We start from the raw sequence: 24,223 nt of genomic DNA on the forward strand, positions 1-24,223 counted from the left end.
CTAAATGAAAGGGAAAAATCCAGTATTTACAGGATGGCAACAAGAACATTTAACAACATTTGATCTTATTTATTGATGGACTGAAAGCCCTTACCTGTAAGCAATAGAGAAAAAATGTACCATCATGTTATTTAAAATAAAATTAAGTGCAGAAGTTACAAACCAAGGAGCTCTGTGATAAAGAAACCTTAAAACACCACTGTAAGGGTCACTTAAAAGGTGACTCCCTCAGGGGAAGTTAGGGCACCAAGTGTGTAAACAAGTGAGCTGCACAATTCCAAATAACAACCAAATTCAGTCATGGTACTCAGTGACACAAAATCAGCAAGGCCTTTTATGATTATTATTGTTTAGAGTAATTTAAACATACTTTTTTTTTTTTTTACCATGCATGACTTCAAATATATAACAAATATTTTTATTCTGAGATACAGGACATCTGTTTATGAATAAGACCTATATACAATGAAAGTCACACCTCCTCCATTAAGTATATTTATATGCTTTTTAAATGTGATGACCTTATTCAGATTTCATTTTTTGAATTGACCATGTCAGTTTTCATACTTCTAAAATAATGCCATTCTATTATGATAAAATATATTTCCACAAAATGCAGAAATGTAGTAACATTTAATGACTATGACTGTGAAAAGTATTTGTAAAGGATGTGCCAAATGACTTAGCACTTTTTTCCAGTCTTGTATTAAAAAAAAGTTGCACTCAATTTGACAGCCTATTTAAAAAATATTCTTTACACTAATTCATCTCAAAAGGTACTATTAACAGTCCTTTTGCAAAATACTATATATAACTGTTAATCTTTTACCCAGAATAATAAATGGAAGAAAATGTACTGTCTGCACAACAGATGAACAATTTCTAAGACTAATTTTTCATCATCCAGTATTATTTTTACAAAAGCATGCAATATAAAACACACACAAAAGCAGCTATCTTAAACATTTTAATACAGTATTACCTTTGTAGCTAATTTATCACTGTCTCCAGTCTAAATGCTGTTACATACACGAAGAAGCTCCAGTATCCCTTTTCTGATTGACTTTTTAAAAAAATCCCTGAATAAAACAGAAGCCAGCTTTGTGACTTCTTTAGGCATTTCAGTAGGATATTATCATCTATGGAAAATACATCCACCCAAACTCATGATTACAGGACAGAATCTAGAACAGATCTAGGGCAGATTACAGAGTTAATATCAATTTTAAAAATTTTATATTTAAAAAGAAAAGAAATGGTGGTGATTGTTAGCATTTAAAAGGATACTGCAACTTTAACAACTGTAAACTTTGTGTGAGAGGGCTATGGCAGACAGCTCTATGCTACTAGGTTTAGCTTGTAAATAATGCAAACATATCAACAGTTTTAAAATGCTATAAGACAATAAAAACACAAAAAGAAAGAAAAAATAAAACCAAATCAAGAATGGCTATCTAAAAAGAAACTTTTATTTTATTGTGGTACTGGGGGTGGAACCCAGGGGCTTTTCTACTCCCAGATCTATTTTATATTTTATTTGGAAACAGGGTTTCACTAAGTAGCTGAGGCTGGCTTCAAACCTGAGCCATCCTCCTGTCTCAGCCTCCCAAGCGCTGGGATTACAAGCATGCACCACCACGCCTGGCCCTCTAAAAAGAAGCTTTATAACCAACACATCCAAAAGTGCAAAAAAAAAAAAAAAAAAAAAAAAAAAAAAATTAAAGCAACTGATTAAAGAAAAAAACCCTCTGATAAAACTTTCTTTTTTTTCTTTGTGGTACTGAGGATTAAACCCAGAAGCAGCCGGACGTGGTGGCGCACGCTGCACGCTTGTAATCCCCGCGCTTGGGAGGCTGAAACAGGAGGATTGCACGGGTTCGAAGCCAGCCTCAGCTACTTGTGAGACCCTGTTTCCAAAACAAACAAACAAAAAAAAAAAAGGTCTGGGAGTATAGCCCGGAGGTAGAAAGCCTCTGGGTTCCACCTCCAGTACCACAAAAAAAACAAACAGAAAAACAACAACCCAGAAGCATTCTATCTCTAGGCTATACCCCAGCCCTATTTTTAATTCTTTATTTTATTTTTTTTTGGCGATACTGGGGTTCCTGGAAACCCTTCTACCTCTGGTCTATACTCCCAGACCTATTTTTTTTTTTTATATTTTTATTTGGAAACAGGGTTTCTTAAGCCACCAAGGCTGGCTTCAAACCTGCAAGATCCTCCTGTCTCTACCTCCCAAGCGCAGGGATTACAAGCGTGTGCCACCACGCCTGGCTAATTCTTTATTTTGAAACTAGGTCTTGCTGAGTTATAGAGGGCCTCACTGGTAGCTGAGGCTGGCTGCAAACCTGTGATCCTCCTGTCTCAGCCTCCCAAGTAATGGGATTACAAGTGTGTGCCACCATGCATGGCTAACTTCTTGTTCTTAAATGACATAAACTTTGTGTGTGTGTGTGTGTGGTAATGGGGTTCCTGGAAGCCCTTCTCCCTCCGGGCTACACTCCCAGACCTATTTTTTATATTTTTATTTGGAAACAGGGTCTCTTAAGCCAGCATGATTGGCTTCGAAACCTGTGCGATCCTCCTGTCTCTGCCTCCCAAACCTGGGGATTACAAGCGTGCGCCACCACGCCCGGCTAAATGACATAAACTTTTAAATTAAAATAAGAGAAAGAACTGGGCATGGAGGCGCAGGCTTGTAATCCCAGCATTTGGGAGGCTGAGACCAGAGGATTGCGGTTTGCAGCTACTTAGGCCCTCTGCAACTCAGTGAGACCCGGTTTCAAAATAAAGAATAATAATAATTAAAAAAAGGGCAAGGAGTGTAGCTCAGAGGTCAAATACCCCTGGGTTCCATCCCCAGACCTGAAAGAAAAAAATAAAAAATAAAATATAGGGAGCAGCTGGGCATGGTGGTACATGCCTGTAATTCCAGTACTTGGGAATTTGAGATAGGAGGACTGCAGGTTTGAGGACAACTTCAGCAAGTAGTGAGGCTCTCATCAAACCAGGAAGACACTGTTTCACAAAAATAAAATAAAATACGGCTGGATATAGCTCAGAAGTAGAATGCCCCTTGGCTCAATCTCCAGTACCACCACCACCACCAGACAGACAGACAGACAGACAGACAGACAGACAGACACACACACACACACACACACACACACACACACACACAGAAGAAAGGGAGGGAAGAAAGGCTTTACAATTAGATAGCTTCAATCCAACTATAATAATGCCAACAAGGTAAGCTTGCATAGAAAAAAAAATCAAATTATTACTGGCTACATGCTTTAAAAATTAGAAATGCAGGTATTATAATCATAGTGCAAAACCATGGCAGTCTGTGATATCCTTTACTGCCTTAGGTTGAGAAATAGACCGTAGTACCTCCAGTTATCACAGTTTCAGGTCTTTTAATGAATATTTCTGTCAACTAGAAGCAATGTGTATGTAAAGATGGACAGCACATTTGCTGTTTTAATATTAACGAAGTTTGAGATCATCACCACCACCTAAATTAGAACCAGGACTAGGGTCTTGTTGTCTTCTTGCCTGCAATGAAAAATCATAATGTGGGTTAAAATGTGATTTGAAAATCAAAATATTAAATATGTAAAATATAAGACACAGTAGCATATAAGAAAAGTTCACAATCAAAAAATTTTCAACCAATATCTTTACAAATCACAGGCAAAAGAACAATTAATATCATGTATGACATATTCTATTGAAGGTTCCTTTAAAATCAAGAATTAAAATAATTCCATAGTCAAAAAAGATTTTTTGGGGGGCCTGGAACCCAGGGGCATTCGACCTTCAAGCTACAGCCCCTGCCCTATTTTTTATTTTTATTTTTTTTAAATTTTGTGGGTCTGGGGATGAAACCCAGGGGCAATCAACCTCCGAGCTATTCCCCTGCCCTATTTTTTTATTCTTTACTTTGAAACAGGCCTCACTGAGTAGCTGAGGCTGTCTGCAAACCATGATTCTCTGGTTTCCTCCTGAATGCTGGGATTACAAGTGTGTTCCACCAAGCCAGGCTTTTTATTCTTTATCTTGAAACAGGGTCTCACTATGATGGGGAGGGTCACCACCACACCCATCTGTCAAAAGATTTTAATAGCCATGCATGGTGATGCACTCTTGTAATCCCAATACTTGGAAGATTGACACAGGAGGATTGCAGGTACACAGCCAGCCTCAGCTACTTAGTGAGGCCTTAGCCTTAGTGAAGTCCTGTGCAACTTAGTGAGACCCTGTTTCAAAATTAAGAATAAAAAATAGGGTTGAGGGTGTAGTTCAGAGGTAGAAAGGCCCTAAGTAGCTGAGCTGTCTGTGAACTGAGATCCGATCCTCTGGTCTCAGCCTCCCGAATTTTGTAATTACAAGCATGCGTCACCATGCCCGGCTTTTATTTTATTTGGAAACAGGATCTCACTAAGTTGCTGAGGCTGACCGCGAACTGCAATCCTCCAGTCTCAACCTCCTGAATGCTGGGATTACAAGAATGCTGGAATTACAAGTGTGCGCCACCATGCTTGGCTCCAAAAAGTATCTCTATGCAACTATATAACAATTAAGAGGCTTGGCAATTAAAAACACCAAGGCTAAACCCAGAGTGATGGCGCACACTTGTAATCCCAGCATTCTGGAGGCTGAGACCAGAAGATCGTGGTTCACAGACAGCCTCAGCTACTTAGTGAGGCCCTCTGCAACTTAGTGAGACCCTGTTTCAAAATAAAGAATAAAAAATAAGGAAGGGAAGGGCCAATAGATACATGAAAAGATGTTCTTCATCACTGGCCATCAGGGAGATGCAAATAAAAACTACAATGAGATTCCATCTAACCCCAGTCAGGGTGGCAAAGATAAAGAAATCAAACAACAACAAGTGCTGGCGAGGATGTGGGGAAAGAGGAACTCTTTTACACTGTTGGTGGGAGTGCAAACTAGTTCAGCCACTATGGAGATCTGTGTGGAGATTCCTAAGAAAGGTGGGAATAGATCCACCATATGATCCAGCTATACCACTCCTGGGTATCTTTCCAAAGGGGTTGAATTCAGAGAAATACAGCAACATATGTATGCCTATGTTCATAGCAGCACAATTTGTAATAGCCAAAATATGGAACCAACCCAGATCACCATCAACAGGTGAATGGATAGCAAAACTGTGGGAAATACACACAATGGAATTCTATTCAGCCATAAAGAAGAACAAAATTATATCATTTGCAAGAAGAATGAAAGCCCTGGAGAACATTATGTTAAGTGAGATCAGCCAAGCACAGAAGGAGAAGGTACATGTTTCCTCTAATATGCCCAAACTAGGAAACACAAAGGATACCAGCGGAACTCCAGATAATGGAGGGGAAATACCAGCAAAGCCTGAATGGAAAGATAGGAGAGGAGGAAGGCTGATCTTGATTAATGAGGGTCTACATCTGAACATGCGTAAAATTATGAACATGACATGGTTAACCTGGTCAACCATTGGTGGGAGGGGGAAAGGGAAAACGGGGGCGGGGAGAGGGCACCAAATATAGTATACTATATATGTATACTATATATAGTATACTATTTATGTTCAATAAAAAAATTGTTAAAAATAAATAAATAAAAAATAAGGAAGGGGGTGTAGATCAGAGTTCGAATGTCCCTAGGTTCTATCCCCAGACCTGTAAAACAACAATAAAAAACAAATCAAACCAAAACAAAAACAAAATAAAGAATTAAGGCTTGGCATGATGGTGAATGCTTGTAATCTCAGCATTTGTAAAACCGAAAGAGAAGGATAGTAGTTCGAGGATAGCCTCCGCTACTTAAGAGAGACCCTTTGCAACTCAGTGAGACTGTTTTTGTTTTGAACTGTGAGCCTCCAGTCTCAGCCTCCGGAATACTGGGATTACAAGCATGGGCCACCACACGCAGCTTTGAGACTCTGTTTCAAAATAAAGAATAAAAAGAATAGGGCTGGAGGTAGAATGCCCCTGGGTTCCATTCCCAGTACCACCACATTAAAAAAAAAAAAAAAAAAAGATGGGTGTGGCAGCACACTTTTGCAGTCTCAGCATTTGGTGGTACTGGGGGTGGAACCCAGAGGCTTTCTACCTCCGGGCTATACTCCCAGACCCATTTTTATTTTTTTTAATATTTTATTTAGAAACAGGGTCTCACTAAGTTGCAGAGGGCCTCACTAAGTAGCTGAGGCTGGCTTTGAACGTGAACAATCCTCCTGTCTCAGCCTCCCAAGTGCGGGGATTACAAGCGTGCGCCACCACGCCCAGCTGCAGTCTCAGCATTTGGGAGGATGAGACAGAAGGATCCTAATTCGTGGACAGCCTCAGCTACTTAGTGAGGCACTCTGCAACTCAGTGAGACCTGGTTTCAAAATAAAGAATAAAAAAAATAGGGCAGGGGGTGTATCTCAGAGATCAAATGCCCCTGGGTTCCATCCCTAAATACGCAAAACAAACAAACAAACAAAAAAAAACAAAAAACAAAAAACAACAACAACAAAAAAACCAAACCCACAACCCCCCCCCCCAATTTATATTCCATATCCAATCAATGCTAAGTGTGGAAGAAGAAAGACAGATCAATTCTGCAGAATCAGAGATGCAACAGAAGCATCTGCATTCAGTCAATGAAGGCTAGAAAGGGGCTGAGCAATGAAGAAGTATTGAGAAGAATCAATCCTAATTATGTATTTATAAATTCCTACTAACCTACAAATAATACTTTGTGAAAAAAACAATTAAAGTTTTCGTCTTGTTTAAAAGTGATTTTATTAAAAAAAAAGTGATCTTATTTTTTCGTGATACTGGGGATTGTACCTGGGATATTCTACCACCAAGCTACATCCTCAGCCCTTTTTAAATTTTTTTTTTGCGGGTGTGGGGACGGAACCCTTGGGCATTTGACCTCAGAGCTACACCCCCTGCCTTATTTTTTTTTTGCTCCAAAGGAAGTCATAATCTTTATTATACTTTTTTTTCCACTGTAAACATCCAGCAAATTTTATTATCATTAGTACAGAAATGGGAATTGAAAGGTGAGTGGAAGAATAAAGGTAAAAGACAGTGAGATATCATCAAGGCCATAATGGGGAACAAGTGAACTAGAGTCTAGACTTCGACCCTTGATGATCTTTCTTCTTCTTCTTTTATTTTATTTATTTTTATTGGTGCATTGTAATCATACATCACATTGGAATATAAGACTTGAGGGGATATACAAGCACACATCATCCAATTAGCCCTCATCCAGTTCCCATCCCATTCCCTCCCCCTCTCTAGATCCCATGCTTGTTTGGTGATTAACTTTGATACATATGTTTATGTACCTCCTGCTTTTTAAAGAGGCTCCATTCTCCCCTATTCCATACCCTCTGATTGGTCACCTTAATTGCTTCACTATAGGGCCCTTTCTATAGCTCGACCACTTCCTGTTGCCCCTTTCCTCCTAGTTACTGCTGATTAGGGGAAGCATCTGGTTTTAATTTTCTGCGATATTTCTCTGTGCATGCCGCGTTGAAAATACCGATCCCACTCTTGACGGCCCCAGTTGTAGCCTGGCTACCCGGTGGACTGATCCAGACCTTGCTGGCTCAAGCAGCAGCCTTGCCTCATGGGAGGCCCTGATTCTGGTCTCCTGGTCCTGACACCGGCCTAACCCCTCAGCTGGCTCCGATCCTGGCCTCGGAGGCCCCAGCACCGGCGTTCCTCACGGCAGGCTCTGATGCTAGCTGATGGCCCCGGCATCGGCCTTACCTCTCGGCAGGCTCCAATCCAGGCCTCGGAGGCATCAGTAGCGGCCTTGCTTCACGGAAGGCTCCGATGCTGGCTGCTGGCCCCGGCACTGGCCTAACCCCTCGCCCCTGCCCTATTTTTTATTCTTTACTTTGAAACAGGGTCTCACTAAGTTGCGGAGGGCCTAAGTAGTGGAGGTTGTCCGTGAACCGTGGCCCTCAGGTCTCAGACTCCCAAATGTTGGGATTACAAGCGTGTATCACCATGCATGGCTCCGCCCTTTTCTAAATTGTTATTTTTGCAGGTCTGAGGATGAAACACAGGGGCATTAGACCTACAAGCTACAACCCTGGTTCCCTGCTCTATCTTCCTTCCTTCCTTCCTTCCTTCTTCCCTCCCTCCCTTCCTTTCTTCCTTCCTTCCGATGGAACCCAGGGGAATTTGACCTCCGAGCTACATCCCCTGCCCTATGTTTTATTCTTTATTTTTGAAACTGGGTCTCACCCTAAGTTGCAGAGGGTCTCACTTAGTAGCTGATGCTGTCTGTGAACCGTGCTCCTCCAGTCTCAGCCTCCCGAGTGCTGGGATTACAAGCGTGTGTCACTGTACCCAGCTGAGAGACCCTATTTCAAAATAAAATAAAAAAGGGCTGGGGTGTAGCACAGAGGTAGAATGCCCCTGGGTTCAATCCCTAGTACCAGAAGGGGGAAAAAAAGGGTAATGATGTTCCCAAGGTCATATCACAGAGCTAGAGGCAGTCAGGACACAAACTCAGACCTTTGGAAATGATGGATCTTTAACTTAAAATGAGCATAATAGCCAGGCATGGTGACGCACATTTGTAATACCAGCATTTGGGAGGCTGAGACAGGCAAATCTGGGTTCAAAGACAGCCTTAGCTACGTACTGAGGCCTGTTGTAACTCAGTAAGACCCCGTTTCAAAATAAAATAATAAGCCGGGCGTGGTGGCGCACACTTGTAATCCCCACGCTTGGGAGGCAGAGACAGGAGAATCGCGCAGGTTCGAAGCCAGCCTTGCTGGCTTAAGAGACCCTGTTTCAAAAATATAAAATAGGTCTGGGAGTGTAGCCCGGAGGTAGAAGGGCTTCCAGGAACCCCAGTACCACCAAAAAAAAAAAAAAAAAAAAAAAGATAATAATAAATAAAATAAAATAAAATAAAAAAAAATAGGGCTGGGAGTGTAGCTCAGAGGTAGAATGCCCCTGGGTTCCATCCCCAGTACGTCAGCTGCCTTAATTACTATTTCTCCCTATTTCTAAGGCTGAACATAAGCAGAAAGTTATGTTCTGAGAGGAGAATGAGGAATGTTCTTTCTCCAAATTCATTAAAAAGGTAAAATCAAGCTGGGGCGTGGTGACACAAACTTGTAATTCTAGTACTTGGGAAGCAGACAGGAGGATCACAGGTTTGAGGTCAACCTCAGCATCCTAGTGAGACCCTGTTTCAAAACAAAAAATAAAAAGGGATGGAGTGTGGCTTGGAGAGAGGATGCCCCTGGATTCAATCCCAAGTATTCCCCCTATAGCAACTTAGTAGAATGCCTCTGGATTCAATCTCTAGCACCTAAAAAAACCCAAAAAACAAAAAACAAAAAACATAGTATTTTAAAATAAAAAATAGTGGACATCTACATTTCAGGGCTTGGACGGGATGGCTCCACCAATTTATTACTTATTTACTTTTGTAGTACCAGGGACTGAACACTCCCAGGGATTATAAGTGTGCACCACCACACTCGCCCCTCTTTTTTATTTATTTATTTTTTTGGTGGTACTGGGGGTGGAACCCAGAGGGTTTCTACTGCCAAGCTATACTCCCAGACCTATTTTATATTTTATTTAGAAACAGGGTCTCACTAAGTTGCTGAAAGCCTCACTAAGCAGCTAAGGCTGTCTTTGAACCTGTGTGACCCTCCTGTCTCCGCCTCTGAAGTAGTCCCTCGCTAGGTTACTATGAGTCTCACTCAGTTGCTGAGACTATCCTCGAATCTTCGATCCACCTGTCTCAGTCTCCTAAGTACTGAGATTACAGGCATATGCAACCATGCCCTGCCGAGGTTCCACCAATTTAGCTATAGAAGTTTAGGCAAGTTTCCTATATTTTCTTCACCTCAGTTCCTCAAAATGGAGATATAACTTATAAATACCCTTAATTATGAGCTGGGCATGGTGGTACACACTTGTAATTCCAGTACTTGGCAGGGTGAGACAGGAGGATGACAGGTTCTCAGCCAGCCTCTGAAACTTAGTGAGACCCTGTTTCAAAATAAATAATGAAAAATAGGGCTGGGAGTGTAGCTTGAAGGTAGAATGCCCCTGGGTTTAATGCCCAGTACTGCAAAACACACACACACACACCCCTTAATTATGAAGTGTAAAGCAAAAAGTGAAATGCAGAGCACCCGGCACACAGTGAGCCCCGACGCTGCTGTTCCTGTAATAAAGTATCTCATCATCTCACAATTTACCTATATGAACGCTCAGCTTCAAGGAACTTTCTAAATGTTAAAAAATATCCACATCCTACAGATAATCTAAAAATCATCAGTGAAGCTTACGGCGCCTATGATAGAGAGCACACCCAGACTAGAAGAGCAAGCCTTTTTCTCCCTTATGAACTCTCTTCTACCTCTCATTCTGAGTTCATCTTTTCAGTTCACTCACATCTACTGGAATTTCCCAAAATAATTCCAATAGACATGTTCTGATGTTGATTTTTTTAATCTTACAAAAGAATGATTATTGGTAGAGTTAAATAATTTGAAGGCTTTGATAATTTAAAATAAATAGAAGCTGAGATTTTCCTTTTCTTGGACCACACAGAATCGAAGGCTCCAAAAACATGCAAAACATAAATACTAAAACCACATAAAGCTTTTTGCCTGCTTCTATTTCCAAATAGTTTCCACATAAAATCCTCTATGATTTGCTGAGTTGTATTAAACTCCTTTTAATAGAATATACAATTATTTATCCGTTCTGACATTAAAAACAACCATTATTCAGTAACACTATAACCAAATAGAAGATAAAGAGAGAGAAAATCTCTCAATACCTTGTCACTCTGCAACTAAATAAGTGCCAACAGTGCTATCTCACAGTTTAGGTTAGGAGGCCAGTCAAGTTAAAGGCTCTAGACACAATGTACAATTTATATCAGAGAGAGGCATCTTCCCAATTCACTTATGACAAGTCTGTTGTCCTTTATTAACCTCCATCTTCCTTCCACATAAGCCAAAATGCAAACAAAAAGAAACAAAACAACCCCAAACAACACTGGACCACTTCTATGCAGCAAGAGATACCTATGGAGAGCACTCAATGGAAATAATGCCCAAGTTTCCTCCCTCCCTTCCTTTTGTATATGTGTGATACTGCGGATTGAACTCAGGGGCACTCTACCTCTGATCTACTCCTATGGCCTTATTTATTAAATAATTGAATGACTGTACTGGGGTTGAACCCAGGGACAGTCTACTTCTGAGCTATATCCCCAGCTCTTTCTTCTTTTTTCGCGGGTCTGGGGATGGAGCCCAGGGGCATTCGAAACCTGAGATACACCCCCTGCCCTGTTTTTTATTCTTTATTTTGAAACAGGGTCACACTAAGTTGCGGAGGGCCTCACCTCAAACTGCGTTCCTCCTGTCTCAGCCTCCCGAATGCTGGGATTTACAAGTGTGCACCACCATGCCCAGCTTATTCTTTATTTTGAAACAGGGTCCAAGTTGTGGAGGGCCTAAGTTGTTGAGGGTGGCCACAAACCTGAGATCCTCCAGTCTCAGTCTCCCAAGTACTAGGATTATAGGTGTGTGCCGCTATGCCTGGCTCTCCAGCCCTTTTTTAGAAACAGGATCTTGCTAAGCTATTGAGACTGGCCTTGAACCTGTGATCCACCTCTCTACTGGGATTATAGGCATGCATTACCACACCTGGCTATGGTTAGTTTTTTATGTGTGTGTGGCACTGGTGGTGAAACCCAGGGGCTTTTCTACTTCTGGGATATCCTCCCAGACATATTTTATACTTTACTTGGAAACAGAGTCTCACTATGTTGCTGAGAGCCTCACTAAGTAGCTGAGGCTGGCTTTGAACCTGTGCGATCCTCCCAAGTTGCTGGGATTATGAGTGTGCACCACCACGTCCGGCTATAGTTTCCTTTTTAAAATTAAGTCTTTTATGTGTAATAGTATAAATATAACATGGTTAACCTGGACACTCTTTATTGGGAGGGGGAAAGGGAAATGAGGGGGAAGGGCATGAAGCACAACCTAAATGTACACCATTTTCATTATGTTCCACTTATAAATAAAAAAATAATAAAATAAAATAAAAAATAAAATTAAGTCTTTTAGTGGGGCTTGGTGGCTACCTTTAGCAACTCAGTAAAATCCTGTTTCAAAATAAAAAGGTGTGGTCTGGGAGTGCAGCTCGGAGGTAGAGTGCCCTTGGGTTCAATCCCCAGCATTACAATAAATAAGTAAATAAGTAAAGTCTCTTTTAATAAATAAAGTCTCTTTTATTAGTACAGGAAAGTGCCAAATTAACCTACTTGATGGGTTTCCACAAAGTGAGCATACCCACATAACTAGTAACCAGATCAGAACTGTTACCAGAAGGTGAAAGGTTCTCTTCAGGCCCCTCCCAGTCACTACTGAACTCTAGATTAACTGCTAACTTGATCTTTTATTTATTAATCCCACTATAATTGGGAGGCTGAGGCAGGTGGACTGCAGGTTCTGGCCAGCCTCAGCTACTTAGTGAGGCCCTCCACAACGTAGTGAGACCCTGTTTCAAAATAAAGAATAAAAATAGGGCTGGGGGTGTAGCTCAGAGGTAGAACACCCCAGGTTCAATCCTCATCACACCCCCCAAAGAAACACAAACTTAACCAACCAACCAACCAACCAACCAACCAACCAACCAAAAAACACCAGAATCTAAACTAGCTTGGCAAAATGATCTATGAGTTTCATAGTTTAAGGTTAGGGTATGCCTATTTTTGCCGTCACTCTAGATATGTTGTGAAGCAAATTCACAGAAAGGGGTGAGGGGAGAAGGGGTAAGACACTAGCTTCCACTGAGCCCTCATTAAGCATCAAGTGCTGAGCTAGGCAACAACCTGTGAGGTAGCTTTTACAATGGGGCTGGAGGAGGGGAAGCACTTTCCCGATGATGTTAGTCACATGGCAACAGGTAGTGGAGTTAGCACACAAGACTAGGCAACCTATTACAAATCTTAAGCTCATTCTCCAACATCAGAAGCCCTCGGGCAGACAGGCGTGGCGGCCCACGCTTGTAATCCCATTACGTGAGAGGCTGAGACAGAAGGACTGCAGGTTTGAGACCAGCCTCAGCAATTTACCGAGGCCCTCTGCTAACTTAGTGAGACCGTTTCAAAATAAAGAATAAAAGCCCGGTATGCTGGCGCACGCTAGTAATCCCCGCACTTGGGAGGCTGAGACAGGAGGATCGCGCAGGTTCGAAGCCAGCCTCAGCTGGCTCGAGACCCTGTTTCCAAATAAAAAATATAAAATAGGTCTGGGAGTGTAGCCCGGAGGTAGAAAGCCCCTGGGTTCCATCTCCAGTACCAGAAAGGAAAAAAAAAAAAAAAAAAAAAAAAAAAAAAAAGCCCACAAAAGAATGAAAAACAGGGCAGGGGGTGTAGCTCAGAGGTTGAATGCCCCTGGGTTTCATCCCCAGACCAGCAAAATAAATAAATAAATAAATAAATAAATAAATAAATAAATAAATAAGGCCGAGAATGTAGCTATGCCTCTGGACTCAATTCCAGCACAACAAAAGCCCTCAATTACCTTCTGCCTCCTACTGGGTTCCTTGAAAACACTCCAGGAACCTCAGAGGTATTCTAGAATTATCCCTACCTCTGTGTCACCAGCTGTGCATATAATTTCAAAAGAAGAAAGGGGCGGAGTGTGTGTGTGTGTGTGTGTGTGTGTGTGTGTGTGTGTGTGTGTGTTCCTAGGGATTGAACCCAGGGGCATTCTACCTCCAGCCATATTTTATTTTTGAAAATACTATAGAGTAAACCCAGAGGCACTGTACCTCTGAAATACACCCTCAAACCCTTTTTTGGTATTGTGGACTAAAATGAGAGGCATTTTCTAAACCTTCAAGCTACACCCCCCAGCACTATTTTATGTATTTACTATTTATTTATTTATTTGCAGTACTGGGGATGGAACTCAGGGGCATTCTACCTCCAAGCTACACCCCAGCCCTATTTTTTAATTTATTTTGAAACAGGGTCTGAGTTGCAAAGGCATCAAGTAGTAGCCGAGGCTGTGTGTGCGAACTACAATCCTGTCTCAGCCTCCCAAGTACTGGAATTACAAGCACACACCACCATGCCTGGCTTATATTTTATTTTTTATTTAGAAACAGGGTCTCACTAAGTTGCTGAAGCTGGCCGTGAACCTGCTATCTTCTTGTCTCAGCCTCCCAGGTACTGGGATTACAAGCATGTGCCACCATACCCAGTTAGGGGGCTTTACACTTTAAAAATCAGTCTGTATGTCAGAGAAGACAAAAAGCAAGTTATAGAATCTTCATTTTCACTATTCTATGTTCATATAAGAGCAAGTTTTCTTTCTTTCCTGGACAACACACATACATGATATAAAATTTATAAAGCACAAAGAATACACAGTGAAAAGTAATAATCCTCCAGTTTTTGTTCCAGATACCTGATTCCCCCTCCAGTTTTTATGATCAATTTCTTAACCTATGAGAGAACAGCTATGCACATTCAAAAAATCAAAAACCACGTATTCCAGCAGGTGCGGTGGTACACACTTGTAATCCCAGTGTTCGGGAGGCTGAGACAGAAGGATCAGTAGATTCAAAACCAGCTTCAACAACTTAGGCAAGACCCTGTCTCCAAATAAAAAGTAAAACAGAGATGAAGGTATAACTTGGAGGTAGAATGCCCCTGGGTTCCATCTCCATCATCATCATCCCCTCTCCCTCTCTCTCTCTCACCCCCCTCTCCTCCCTCTCCCTTTTTACCTACAGGGTAAGATATTATGCTGTACATATTTATTTATCACTTTATCACTTTATTGTACATCAGTGACTACAGCATTTGGTGAAGGTTACTAAAATAAATCATGTTTCTTCATTTCACTATAGTCTTTCATTTGTCAAAATAGTGATGACCTGCCATTAACCTGTGAAAGGTAAAGAAAATACTGTACTACTCAAAGAGCCTTTTCCTGAAACACCAGGAAAAGGAAATACTAAACCCTAGTTGAATTCTAGAACTTTCAACTTTTTATAGATGATAAAATGGAAACATGCTCAAAGGGTTGTATAATTAATTTCTGGTTAAAAGACATTGGTGGGCCAGGTATGGTGGCGCACACCTGTAATTCCAGCATTTGGGAGACTGAGACAGGAGGATTGTGGTTCTAGAAGAGCCTCAGCTACTACTTAGTGAGGCCCTTTGCAACTCAGTGAGACCTTGTTTCAAAATAAAGAATGAAAAGTAGAGCTGCGGGTGTAGCTTGAAGGTAGAATCCCCTGGGTTCCATCCTCAGTACCACGAGGAAAAAAAAAAAAAAAAAGACACTGGTGGACAGGTGTGGTAGTGGGTGGCATACACTTTAATACCAGTACTTGGGAGGCTAAGATTGGAGGATTTCAGATTTGAAGCCAGCCTCAGCTACTTAGTCATGCACTCTGCAACTTAGTGAAATCCTGATTCAAAATAAAGAATAAAAAAATAGGTCTGGAGCCAGACATGGTGCCACACACTTATAATCCCAGCATTTGGGAGGCTGAGACAGGAGGATCTTGGTTTGAGAGGCTGAGACAGGAGGATCTTGGTTTAAGGATGGCCTCAGCTACCTAGTGAGGCCCTTTGCAACTCAGTGAAACCCTGTTTCAAAATAACAAATGAAAAATTAGGCTGGGGGTGTAGCTCAGAGGTAGAACACCCCTGGGGTTCCATCTCCAGTACCTCAAGAAAAAGGAAAAAAAAAAAAGATACTGGTGAAAATAAAAATCTTTTGAAGTTCAGCTTCTCACTTTTAGGACATACATTATATACATACTTTATACATACATTATATATGCTCAGGAGCCACACTATTACAAGTTCAGCATAACAGGGATAGGGGTCTGGAAGGTTATCCAAACAGTGGCAGACATCTTTACGCTACTCTGCTGCCAGAATCTCAGACTTCTAAAGACATTTACTGAGTCGCTGCCACCCACGAGCTACCACTGTTCCCTGGCCCCTTGTCTCTAGCCAGGCATCAAGACCACCCACTGGAACCAGTATTATTCTTTTCTGCTTCAGCCTTTTCTATTCCAGGCAAATGGTTTCTAACCTCCTCTTGGCTGGTTTTATTTTTCAGCCTAATCTTCTTTATGGGTGGTGTGGAAATTAATTGCCCACCACTAGGCTTTATTTGTGGAGACCTCCTAAAGTACACCACTATGGCTGAAGTCCTCACAGTTTCTTCCATTAATCAACTATTTGAAAAAGAGCACTCAATTTTTCTGGGAGTTTGCTTTCATCATCTATACTAAGAATGATACATTAGATGATATTTGAATCCCTAGAGATGTCTGAATTACAGGAGGGAGACAATATTTAACCCCACTATTCTTTTAGAAAAAGAAAAAAAGAAATTGTGAGAAAATAAGCTGACATTAAGCAGCATTTATGGTTAGAAAGCAAGCAAGAAAAAAAATATATATGTGAAGTGCCAAAAGGCAAGCAAATCCCAAAACCCCGTATGGCACTGCCAGCGCATGCTCTGGAGACTCCAGCCGTGACCTCGCTACGGGGACTGATGTTTCAAATTACTGCTGGATGGGCCTACGGGATCTTAAATCATTAATGAAAATTCAACTGTTTTCTCTATGCTCTAGGTCATAATGTAGGGAAAGTGCCCTGATACACTTTAGAGAACTAAAAGCATGTTCTTGTTAGCTAGACAATTAAATTAACTGGAACCAACACTGTGGTAGAGCTTTTAGCACTGAAGAAGTACTTCGGAGCTATTATTACTCTAGGCACACACATACCAAGCACTCACTAAGTGCTTTACAAGCATTTTCCCATTTATTTCTCACAACATTTTTTAGAAGAAAACTGGGACCTAAGAGAAATTGGTAAGTGGTAGAGCAGAAATATATACTCAGTCTAGGTACAAAGTTCATGTTCTCAATCACCCACAAAAAAAAGCTGAATGGAAATCATCTGAGTAATAAAGTATCTGGTGCCTCTGTCAACAGACTGTATTTTTGCTCACAGACATACAAACTTAAACATCAAAATTTCCCTTCCTCCCTCCCTTCCTCTTCCTGTACCGGGGAAAGACTCCCTTCTACCTCTACTTCTGCATCCTACCTAGCTATAGCCCCAGACCTATTTTATTTTTTATTTGGAAGAGTCTAAGTTGCTGAGGTTGACTTTGAACCAGCTGTGGAAGGGGCTACCGAAGTGTCAAAGTTTTGTTTTGTTTTTTTTTTAAACCTGGAAGGAAAGTATAAGGCTGTCAGTCAGCCTTGTAATTCATTAAGCTACATATTCCTGTTATAATGATTTATATATATATATAATAAAAAGGTTAAAAGTCTGCTAATTTCATTCTTTAGAGTCCAAAATTATTAAATTTCCTCTAGCAATGAGATTAGATAAATGATACAAGATTATACTGTTTCAAAATAAAAATAAATATTCAGAGACAAATATGAATATTATTCCCAGAGTTTTAGTAATGTTCTATATAAATATAAGACAACTGTAAAAAAAAAAGTCTTTAAAATAACCAGGAAAAGAGGTAAGATATTTCAATCAATGAATTAAGAGAAAAATATACCATTACAGTAAATACTTTTATGAAGACCAAAAAATAAGGAATTCATGGACAATCTTAAAATTACAGCAAGTATAATACTAGATGTCAACCACTAAGCCAAGCATGGGAGGGAGGGATGGGGAGAGAATGGGGTGGGGATCAGGTGGGGGCTGACTGGGCGATGTGTGCATGTATGTCTACAAAAGTTTGTATCCCACTATGATGTATGAATACAGTGCACCAATAAAAAAAAAAAAAAAAAAAAAAAAAAAAAAAAAAATTACAGCAAGTTTCTTTACAACAATTGCATTTAATAAATATGAAGTAAACAAACACAATTTTAAAAAGACAGAATTAAACTATTAAAACATCATGCACAAATATCACAAACATAGCCTGAGAGTTTTGGGGAAAGTACTAACCAGTTACTGCCAGCAGCTGTGAAACTCTCACCTCCATTTCCTCCCGATGAGACCTGTCTCTGTCTTCAAACTCACGTGTCCTTCTCCGAGCCTCTTCAAAGGCCTGTTGTGCTAATGCATCCTCCTGCTGTCAGAATATGCGAAATACCTACTTTAATATTGGTTTATAATAAAAATTTTAAATTTGGGGATATTTATTTAGTACTAGAGATTGAACCCAGGAGCATTGAGCTACATATCTCTGTCCCTTTTTATTTTGAAAGAGGGTCTCACTAAGTTGCTAAGGGTCTTGCTAAGCTGACCCTTAGGATTGCTTCAAACCTGCAATCCTGTCTCAGACTCCTAAGTAATGGGATTACAGATGTGGACCATCAGGCCTGGTTTTTATTTTTTATTTTTTTTTGGTGGGTCTGGGGATGGAACCCAGGGGCATTCGATCTCCAAGCTACACTCATTGCCCTATTTTTAATTCTTTATTTTGAAACAGGGTCTCACTGAGTTGCAAAGAGCCTCACTAAGTAGCTGAGGCTGTCTGTGAATCGCGATCCTCGTCTCAGCCTCCCCAATGCTGGGATTACAAGCGTGCGCCACCACGCCTGGCTCGGGTTTTTCTTTTTCTTTTTTTAAACAAACAAACAAACAAACAGCAAAGTATTTCTCAAAATATCAGCATCAAACAACTGATTTCAGGGTATGGTTCTTTTTTTTTTTGAGGGTCTGGAACCTAGAGGCATGTGACCTCTGAGCTACAGCCCCTGCCCTGTTTTTTATTCTTTATTTTGAAACCGGGTCTCACTGAGTTGCAGAGGGCCTCACTAAATAGCTGAGGCTGGCTGTGAACTGCAATCCTCCGGTCTCAGCCTCCTGAATGCTGGGATTACCACCACACCCAGCTTCAGGGTACATTTTGGGGGGGGGGTACTTAAGTTCCTGGAAACCCTTCTACCTCTGGGCTATATTCCCAGACCTATTTTATACTTTTTAAAAATTTGGAAAAAGGGTCTCATAAGCCAGCGCGGCTGGCTTCAAACCTATGCGATCCTCCTGTCTCCACCTCCCAAGCACAGGGATTACAAGCACGTGCCAACACGCCTGGCTTCAGGGTACGTTTTTAAAAGAAAAATTTAGTCCAGTCTTTTTGTTTTCATTACACACTGGAAACAACTGTTGTGTTCAATTTTATCTTTTTGTGTGTGTGTGGGGCCGACTAGTTTTCTATTTGGAAACAGGGTCTCACTGAGTAGCTGAGAGTCTCACTAAGTAGCTGAGGCTGGCTTTGAACCCATGTGATCCTCCTGTCTCAGCCTCCCAGGTGCTGGGATTACAAGCGTGCGCCACCACTCCAGCTAAGATTTTTAATGGTACACTTAAAGTAAATAAAAGATCCAAAACAATAGCAAAAGTCACCAGTATTCACTTTTCTGGAATCACCGCAGCAAAGGGTGGTCTTGTAACTCAATTCCAGCCATGGGGCCTTCCAGGAGGTAATTTAAGAAATATTTTACCATCCTTTATTTTTGGAAATTGGCTCAGTGCGCCCAGAGATACAGCAGCCATCTTGCAAACATAATAACGAGGGTAAAGTCATATGCTGTGCATGGACAGCAGGAAGGTGGAAAGACCCAAAACTTTTGACAATATAATTATGTGCTATAGTAAGCCATAACTCTGATTTCCGGATACATTGTTCTGTGTGATAAATCCTTTGTCGCTATTACTAGGATATACATACATACATACATACATACCTATGTTTTTCTTGGGGGGGGGTGGTACTAGAGATTGAGCCCAGAAGTATTCTATATCCCAAGTTATATCCCCAGCTGTATTTTATTTTCTCTTTGGAAATAGGGTCTCAATAGGTTGATACAAGTGTTGTTAAATTGCTTACGCTGTCCTTGAACCTGTGATCATCTTGTCTCAGCTTCCTAAGTACTGGAATTATAGGCATGTGTCACTATGCCTGCATATTAGTTTCTTTTGTTTGTTTGTTTGTTTTCATGTTTTTGGTGGTCCTAGGGACCGAATCCAGAGGCATTCTACCTCTGAGCTATACCCCCAACCTGATTTTTTATTTTTTTATTTTGCAGATGGCCTCACTAAGTAGCTGAGGCTGGCTGTGAACCTGCAATCCTCCTGTCTCAGCCTACCAAACTATTACAACTTACTAGGATTTTTTAACACTTGTAGTTTTCAGTGATGCAGTGTCAATAACAGAGTTGAAAAGTGTGATCAAATTCCATTTTTAGGGCCAAGAACACATGTCAGTGGTAGAACACTTGCCTAGCATGCATGAGGCCCCACGTCCAACTCTCAGCTCTGAAAAAACAATCTTATAATGCACCTACTAACTTTAGGACCCAGGGCAACATATTTATTTCATTAATCTAAGTCTTTACTCACACATAAAATGGGCATAGTAACACTTCACAACAACACTACTCTAAAGATTAAGTAAGACAACACATAAAAAGTGCTTAAGCACACTACCTGACAGGATTCAATAAGTGCTAGTATTCTTTTACAAGCATTTATGGATATGTAAAATGTATATATTTTATTGAATACCATTATACATACCTATTGTATTCTCAGAATGTACTATTCAGGCCCAAGGTACCTGCAAGAGAGCACTATCCCCAGTTCCTGAAGGCTTTCTATTATCAGTTAGGTATCAACTGGGACATATCTGCCAACGACCCTTCTGTTTTATGCATTTATCTATTCACTCTTTCATTTATTCCATAAATATTTAGCCTCTATTATGTCCAAGTCACTGTGCTTAGTGCCACGGACACGAGGGAACAAATGTTGCTTTTCCTTGTGGAGTTTCTGGTCCAGTGGGACAGGTGGAAAATAAACATATAAAATTAGCAAATCAATATAAAATTATCAACTGTGATTAACTGCAATAAAGGGAACTGAAAGGATAAAGAGAGAGCATACAATGTGAGATGTGATCTAATTCCCTAAGAAAGTTATTAGCTATTAACATCTTCTAGCAATGGTCATAGATTTTTTTTGGGCGGTGGTACTGGGGTTCCTGGAAGCCCTTCTACCTCCGGGCTACACTCCCAGACCTATTTTTACATTTTTATTTGGAAACAGAGTCTCCTAAGCCAGCGTGCGCGGCTGGCTTTGAACCTGCGCGATCCTCCTGTCTCTGCCTCCCAAGCGCGGGGATTACAAGCATGCGCCACCACGCCCGGCCTGTCATAGATTTTTTTTCATTTAAAGAATTAAAAAGTACTACTAATTGTTGCAATACAACAAGCCGTGAAAGATTTGGTAGCCCTCTACTTTCTAGTTTCAAGCTGTCTTGGTTTCTCCTAGTGACAAGTGAGATGTGCAGCCATACACCAGAATCCACACTGTAACAAAGGGCTAAATCAGAAAGATGATAAGCAATTACCAGCGTCAATCCTTTCCTGTTTCAGTACAAACAACATTTACCTTTCAAGGAGAGATCTTGCTGATGCAACTACTGATCACCCACGAAGTAGATTAATGGCTAGGGATAACCAACGCTATCCAATTTCGGGTGTTGGAGAGAGGGGTTTACCATGCCATAGCATGTTACTCCATGGTCTATACCACAACCTGCACAAAGTAGCCAGGTGGAGTCAACATAATACAGCTGGATGTCTGTGAAATTTATGTGAGAAAGAGGTATAAAAGTCCTGTCACTGAGCATAGATAGAATATTCTGACCACTGCAAGATGTAGTGATTTTACCTCTATTGTACTGTCTAAATCTACAACGATAATCCAGGCGTGGTGGCGCACACTTGTAATCCCCACGCTTAGGAGGCTGAGATAGGAGGATCATGCAGGTTCGAAGCCAGCCTCAGCTGACTTAGGAGACCCTGTTTCCAAATAAAAAATATAAAATAGGTCTGGAAGTGTAGCCCAGAGATAGAAGGCCCCTGGGTTCCATCCCCAGTACAACCCCCCCCCAAATTAAAAAAATTAAAAAAAAAAAAATCTACAACTCTATAACCGTATTTATTTACAGCATGAAAATACCTTTCCAAATAAATAATTTTTATTCATTCATCCATTTCCACGTCGGGGTATACTCCCAGACTTATTTTATATTTCATTTGGAAACAAGGTCTCACTAAGTTGCTGAGAGCCTCACGAAATAACTGAGGCTGGGTTTGAACTTGCACGATCCTCCTATCTCAGCCTCCCAAGCGCAGGGATTACAAGCGCGCACCACCACGCCCGGCTGTACTTTGACATCTTTAAGAACAGACATTTGGGCCACTTCAAAGATGGTTTCTAGCCAGGCGTAATCAGTCCCTACTTCCAGTTTGTTATTGCTGAGTTTTTGGTTTGCTCTGTGACTTGTATGGACTAATGGTACAGTCTGCTTTCCCCAGTAGTGTGAAGCCATGGATGCCACTGTTAAGTTATTGGTGTTTTTCTTTTTCTTTTTTCATTTTTAAATCTTGCTTTCTGGGAGGCTACCTCTGGGTCAGCAAAGCTTACCTGTCAAGCCAGTGACTGGTCATAGGTTTTGTTTAAACACCTTAAGCCAACAGGCACTGGTCTTTGCCAGTGAATCTGTGTGTTGCTCAGGTAAAGTGCATTTGTAGTTGAGGGAATTTACCTGTCTCTTCTGTATTAGCCAGGAAGCTTACAAGGACCCTCTGCTCTCTTTGGAGCAACAACAGCCCTGCACAAGCACACAGCTTTATGAACCGCAGAGTGTGATCTTAATAAGGCTATTATAAAGATCCTTTATTATAAAGATCCTTGGATCTTTATAATAAAGGTCTGGCTGGTCAGCTATCTTGTTTCCTATAATATTAGCTTTGCCAGACTGTTGGGCAATGAGCTCTCTATTGTTTTCAACAACATCCCTGGGCATTGATTTTTATCCAAGCACTGGTCAAAATAAAGTTAGTTCTTTCTGATAGAACAGCAGAGCCACTAGTCCTGCCTATGTAGAACTCGAGGACCACAGATCTGGGGTGGCATGACAGCAGCTCCTGACTACCATGCCACAGATTGTCACTGATCTTTTTAATTTTATTTTTTGTGGTACTTGGGATGGAACCCAGGGACATTCTATCTCTGAGCTACACCTCCAGCCCTATTTTATTATATAATAATAATAATTATTATTATTATTAGTAGTAGTAGTAGTAGGTGTGTGTGTGTGTGTGTGTGTGTGTGTGTGTGTGTGTGTGTGTGTGTGTCTGAGGATGGAACCCAGGGGCATTCTAGTGTGTGGGGGGCTGAGGTTGGAGTCCAGGGTCATTCTACCTCTGGGGTAAAGTCTCTGACCTATTTTATATTTTTAATTGGAAACAGGGTCTCACTAAGTTGCTGAGAGCCTCACTAAGTAGCTAAGGCTGGCTTCAAGCCCATGTGATCCTCCTGTCTGAGCCACCCAAGTACTGGGATTATAAGTGTGAACCGCCACGCCCAGCTTCTCCCTCCCTCCCTCCCTCCTTCTTTCTCTTTCTTTGTTTCATATTGGGGATGAAACCCAGGGCTTTTCTACCTCCAAGCTACACTCTCAGATCTATTTTATATTTTATTTGGAAACAGGGTCACACTAAGTTGCTGAGAGCCTCACTAAGGAACTGAGGCAGGCTTCAAACCTGAGCACTCCTCCTGTCTCAGCCTCCCAAATGCTGGGATTATATGTGTGCACGACCACACCAGCTTGCTTGCTTGCTTGCTTGTTTGATTTATTTATTTATTTAGATACTGAGGGTGGAACAGGGGCTTTCTACCTCGTGGTATACTCCCAGACCTATTTTATATTTCATTTGGAAACAGGGTTTCACTAAATTGCTGGGAGCCTCACGAATTAGCTGAGGCTGGTTTCTTCTTCTTTTTTTTTGGTGGTACTGGGGGTGGAACCCAGAGGCTTTCTACCTCCGGGCTATACCCAGACCTATTTCATACTTTATTTGGAAACAGGGTCTAAGTTGCTGGAAGCCTCACTGAGTAGCTGAGGCTGGTTTCAAACCTGTGCGATCCTCCTGTCTCAGCCTCCCAAGTGCTGGGATTACAATCGTGTGCCACCATGTCTGGCAAGCCTTTTTTATTTTTTTAAACAGGGTCTCACTAAGTTGCTGAGGCTACCCAAGAACCTGCAAACTTGTAATCTGCCTGTCTCAGTCTCCCAAGTACTGGAATTACAAGAATGCAACACAATGCCTGGCTATAAGAG

At 41.2% G+C, this 24,223-nt stretch overlaps 1 protein-coding gene across 4 annotated transcripts in view; it reads right to left on the reverse strand.

The window, feature by feature from the left end:
- Positions 1-3,489: 3,489 nt before the first annotated feature.
- The window catches only part of CBFB (core-binding factor subunit beta), a gene marked incomplete at both ends in the record, with an annotated part of 61,229 nt that continues 40,495 nt past the window's right edge, over positions 3,490-24,223 (reverse strand). For 3 of the 4 annotated variants that reach the window (XM_080702171.1, XM_080702172.1, XM_080702169.1), the window contains 2 exons: positions 3,490-3,558; positions 18,062-18,157. In XM_080702171.1, coding sequence (XP_080558297.1) covers positions 3,490-3,558; positions 18,062-18,157 — 165 coding nt within the window. The remainder of the gene's footprint in view (positions 3,559-18,061; positions 18,158-24,223) is intronic. The other variant, XM_080702170.1, reaches the window with a different exon arrangement.

The sequence above is a fragment of the Muscardinus avellanarius genome (genome assembly GCF_963383645.1).
Source record: "Muscardinus avellanarius genome assembly, chromosome: 10".
NCBI lineage: Eukaryota > Metazoa > Chordata > Mammalia > Rodentia > Gliridae > Muscardinus > Muscardinus avellanarius.